The sequence below is a fragment of the Orycteropus afer genome, unplaced genomic scaffold (genome assembly GCF_000298275.1).
Source record: "Orycteropus afer afer isolate SDZICR_OR568_19922 unplaced genomic scaffold, OryAfe1.0 scaffold00011, whole genome shotgun sequence".
NCBI classification, from domain to species: Eukaryota; Metazoa; Chordata; class Mammalia; order Tubulidentata; family Orycteropodidae; genus Orycteropus; species Orycteropus afer.
Window position 1 is genome coordinate 13,561,897 of NW_006921598.1, and position 5,000 is coordinate 13,566,896.

The 5,000-nt window shown below is 34.1% G+C and overlaps 1 protein-coding gene across 1 annotated transcript in view; it reads left to right on the forward strand.

Moving 5' to 3' along the window:
* LOC103205681 (synaptotagmin binding cytoplasmic RNA interacting protein) overlaps window positions 1-5,000 on the forward strand; it is a 22,349-nt gene that overhangs the window by 14,251 nt on the left and 3,098 nt on the right. The window contains exons 7-10 of the mRNA XM_007951067.2: window positions 1,179-1,314; window positions 2,353-2,558; window positions 3,861-4,010; window positions 4,547-4,668. Coding sequence (XP_007949258.1) covers window positions 1,179-1,314; window positions 2,353-2,558; window positions 3,861-4,010; window positions 4,547-4,668 — 614 coding nt within the window. The remainder of the gene's footprint in view (window positions 1-1,178; window positions 1,315-2,352; window positions 2,559-3,860; window positions 4,011-4,546; window positions 4,669-5,000) is intronic.

Below are 5,000 nucleotides of genomic sequence, written 5' to 3' on the forward strand. Positions count from 1 at the left end.
CCATGATTGTTCTCTCCGAGGAGTGTATCTACCTCAGGTAAATGTTCAACTGATGTGCCTGTCTTTTGCAGAAACTGAGTCTTTGATGAAGAAAATATGAACCTGTTTTGACTTGGAGGCAGATGTTTGGACTTTGTATTTAATTGAATATCTGGAGATGGAGAAAGGAGGAGGGGAGTTTGCTTTCTGGCTTAGTTATGTTTTCTTCTGTTACACCTGATATAGCTGTTACAAAATACTGATACAGCTGTTATAAAAGATTGGGAATAATGAGGAGAGAAAGGGTGATTCTTTTGCCTTAGTGTGGTTTGTGAGAATTCATGTTCTTCATTAGTTTGTATAGTTCCACTTGTATGTATGTATAAAATAGTTTGCAAAGCCAGGTGGAAGAAGATTATTGGAAAATTATTGCTGCTGATGCCATCACTATTACTGACATGAAATTTTAAGGGGCTTTACTAACATGATCTATTTGTCTTCCTTGTTGATAATTTGATTTGTAGGCTTGATGAAAATGAAATGGGGGGAAAAAGTAGGATCAGATTTAGAATAGCAAGGAACTCTCTTTTGAGACATAAATATTTGAAGGCAGACACTTGTGTGTTGCCACATTTTACAAGAGGGGGATGGAAAAGTTGATTTAAATGTTAACAGAAAGACAGGCAGAAAGCTTGGGATATTGGCATCATTTTCCCTCATAAGAGAATAACTGGTTGACAGGATGAAGTTGAGTAGAGGTTAAGTAAGATACTGTAGCATGAGCAGTTCTTGAATTTGAACAAGCTGTTGCAGACATGATTCTTTATATCAAATTTCCTAGATTTAAAGGACTTCACAGCAAAATTTTGCATTCATTTGTTGATTTGTCAGCTTGTTTGGTTGTTCTGTCAATATGGTCTTCGTATCTATCAGGCTATATAATTCCCTTTTACAGTGCTTTATGGTGAACCTAATTGTTTTTTTTTTTTTAAATTAGGATTTGGGTGAAGATTTACAGAGCAAATTCACTTTTCATACAGCATGAACCTAATTTTTTTAAAGGATAAAAATACTTGGTGTAAAAATTGAGAGAATTTTAATTTGTTAAAAGTTTTGCTTTTTTTATATAGATTTGCATATATTCTGTGATAAGCACTTAAAACAGGATATTACATGGTACACTATTTTTTTCCTTTTAGTATAATAACCATGAAATTCGTTCTGGAAAACACATTGGTGTCTGCATCTCTGTTGCCAACAATAGGCTTTTTGTGGGCTCTATTCCTAAGAGTAAAACCAAGGAACAGATTCTTGAAGAGTTTAGCAAAGTAACAGGTAAGTTGGATTTATTTGGAAGTAAGTGCAACATAGTAATGAAGGTAATAACATACTTCTTTGTGCCAAGTAGTGTTCTAAACACATTTATTGATTCATTTAATCCTTACTACAGCCTTTTGAGATAGGTACCCTGTTTGGCAGATAAGGTAACAGGCACAGAAAGGGGAAGGTTGTGCAGTTAATGAGGAATGTAGCTGAGATCTGATCTCAGTTTATCTTTTAATCTTTGTTCTGATTTCCCAGTTTTGAAAGATGGTGTTTCTTTGTGTTTTGTATTTCTAGATGTTGATATTTTCAGTAGGATTGTTTGATGTATAATTATTTGATTTTTCCAAATTAAAGGAATAATAAGTACTTTTGGTATATGCAGAGATTATACATTGTCAATATGGGACAATTTATTTGACCTGTAAAATATCTTTTATGATAGATTCCAAATGAGAGGCTGCTTTTATTAGAAAATTTTTTTTTTTTTCTACCTGGAATGTTGGGTAAATTATCAGTCTGTTAAGTGTTCAGGAACATTTGCTATTCTAGTTCACACTACTGTTTTCTGTTCCATTTTAAACAAAGCTATTGGTAATCAGATTAAAAAAGTGCCATTAAAAGGAGTTTTAGTATTTATCTGCATAATAAAATTTTAAAGGTGTACTTAACCTATACTGCCATTTTCCTAAAACAGTGACATAGAGGTTTTTAGCTACCACTCTGTGATTTAAGTACTGAAGCCAAATAAACCTTAGGTCTGATTAGAAAAAAATAAATTTTCTTTTTATAGGGACTTCTTTGGTGGGAAAGCTGGATTGTGTTATGTATATTCATTACATATTGAAGAAAGAGTATGTTAGATAATAACAACCTGGACCTGTTTTTTTGGGGGGGGGAGGGGGGAGAGTCCCTTGTAAAGTTGGTCATTGAAGAAAAGAGATTTTTATTTTTATTTTGAAATAATGTATTAGAAAAATAAATGCTTCAGTGTACTTGCTCTTGCTCATTATTTTATCTAATTTCCTTGGAATGGTCACTTATTTACAGAGGGCCTTACAGACGTCATTTTATACCACCAACCAGATGACAAGAAAAAAAACAGAGGCTTTTGTTTTCTTGAATATGAAGATCACAAAACAGCTGCTCAGGCAAGACGTAGGTTAATGAGTGGTAAAGTCAAAGTCTGGGGAAATGTTGGAACTGTTGAATGGGCTGATCCTATAGAAGATCCTGATCCTGAGGTTATGGCAAAGGTAAGGTAATAATACTAAAGCAAGGTAATAATAGTCTATTAAAAATTTTGGGGAGTAGGATTGGTGAATTGAAGAGGGAAAAGGCTTTAGAGAGGGGAAAAAACTTTTAAAAAAAATGAATTGTGTACATTCTTATAAACAGTATATTTGGGGGTAAAAGAAGTATTCCTTACTAAGAAAACCAGGTCCCCACACCAGAAATACCATGTACTTGGAAAGTAAATGTGTAGAAACTTATTCATGGACACTTAGCCATAATTGTGAGACCTTTCATGGTTAAATAACCGAAATACTGTAAAGATGGTTCATTTTTTTGTGGATTAAAATGGAGTAGTTTGATTTTGAGTTTTTGAGAATGGTGCCATTAGCTGGGGTTTTTTTTTTTTTGTATTAAAAGTCCTACTCCTAAAAATAGCGAGCTGTATTGGCCCCAGTTGAGCTCCTGCAGTTACAAGGTTTAGCTATTATTAGGTATCCTGCTTCAGCAGTCAGTTGAGATATCCTATGAGAACAAATATCTCTTGAGTCAACATTTTACTCTCACTAGTGCAGTTTGCAGTTGTATTCTTCCCTTTGTCTTTTCCTTTTAAGCATTCTCCTCTAATAGTTAATAGGGTATCAAATATAACTAGTTAAAAAAGAGGGGAGTGTAAACTGCCAGATGAATTGTGAATTTATTAAAGGGTTCTTTTTTTCTTTTGGCATATAGTACTCCCTTTAGTTTAGCACTTCACATGAGGAATTTCAGATGCTAATTCAGGTATTTAGGAGGGTGTGATAGTGTTTCTTGGCCAAAAGGTTAAATTTTGTAGTTGTACTTTGAGGAGGTTTCAAGATTGAAAGAATTCATCTTACCAGTATCACCACCTCCTTTACCTCCTCTAGTTAATGATTAGATTTGACAATTTGTGTTTATGTTGTTAGGGAATGGCTGTTTTACTAAAAACAATTCCTAATTTAATAAAAACCACCAAGCATGTTGTTGCTGTGTTCCATGGAGTCAATTCGAACTCATAATGACCCTGTAGGATAGGGTAGATCTGCCCCATAGGGTTTTCTAGGCTATAATTTTTACAGGAGCAGGTCAGCAAGCTTCTGGGTAGATTTGAACCTCCAGCCTTTCAGTTTGTAGCTTAATGATTAACTGTTGTGCTACCAGTGCTTCTTACCAAGCATATAGTCTAGTTGATGATCTTCTGATGGTTTGTATTTAAAGTTAACTTTGCAAGGTGAAGGGGTACTGGCATCTTGGAAATGGAGCTCCTTGGAAATATACAGGGTGTTTCTGCTTTTGTATTTCAGGTAAAAGTACTGTTTGTACGCAACCTTGCCAATACTGTAACAGAAGAGATTTTAGAAAAGGCATTTAGTCAATTTGGGAAACTGGAACGAGTAAAGAAACTAAAAGATTATGCTTTCATTCATTTTGATGAGCGAGATGGTGCTGTCAAGGTAAACATGGAAAATTATTGTAGGCATCTAAGTGAGAGTAGGAATCAGAACATTTTAATAAATGGAAGGAAACACAGAGATTATGTAATCCAATCACAGTAGCTCTTTCTAAACCAGTTGGTCTCTAGTCAGTTCTCACTCTTGGCTGGGTGTTTTAGTAGAACCATGTGTCATAGGGTTTTCAGTGGCTGATTTTTCAGAAGCAGATTGCCAGGCCTTCTTTCAAGATACCTGTGGGTGGATTCAAACCTCCAACATTTTGGTTGGCAGCTGAATGAGTTAACGTCTATACCGCTTATACTCCACTAACCTTTATAGGCCTTAGTTTAGTGAGTTAGGTGACTTGCTAAGTTGAAAAAACTAGTTCAAGCGCTTGAACTTTAATTAGGGAAAATCTAACTCTCGTTCCTGTTTATCTTACTGAATGAGGCTTTCTATTATCTTTTCAACATTAAGGATAAGTGATTTAACTTTAACTAGATTATAATACTTTTGAAAGGCCTTCTTTTATACTGATGAATGCCTTATTTTTTAAGGCTATGGAAGAAATGAATGGCAAAGACTTGGAGGGAGAAAATATTGAGATTGTCTTTGCTAAGCCACCTGATCAGAAAAGGAAAGAAAGAAAAGCTCAGAGACAAGCAGCAAAGAATCAAATGTAAGTGGAATTTATATACATTTAATGTTAGTATATTAACTGGAGAATAACGTTTGTTGCTGAAACTTGTTAAACATACCATTTATACACTTATACCTTACCTTTTAAAGACTCAAAAACTTTCGAGGATCTCAACACGTTACTATTCTGAGCTTCTTGATAATAATCATACTTGTAGAAAATAATCATAATTCTAAATAGAATTTTGCTTAAATAAAAATCACTCTAGGATATTTGTTACTCTTTTTTTAAGAAAAGTACTATGAAAGTGTATTTTAAGTATTAACTATTCAAAAGTTCATATTTGGTAGAGAGTTCTGTTCTCAGAGCTA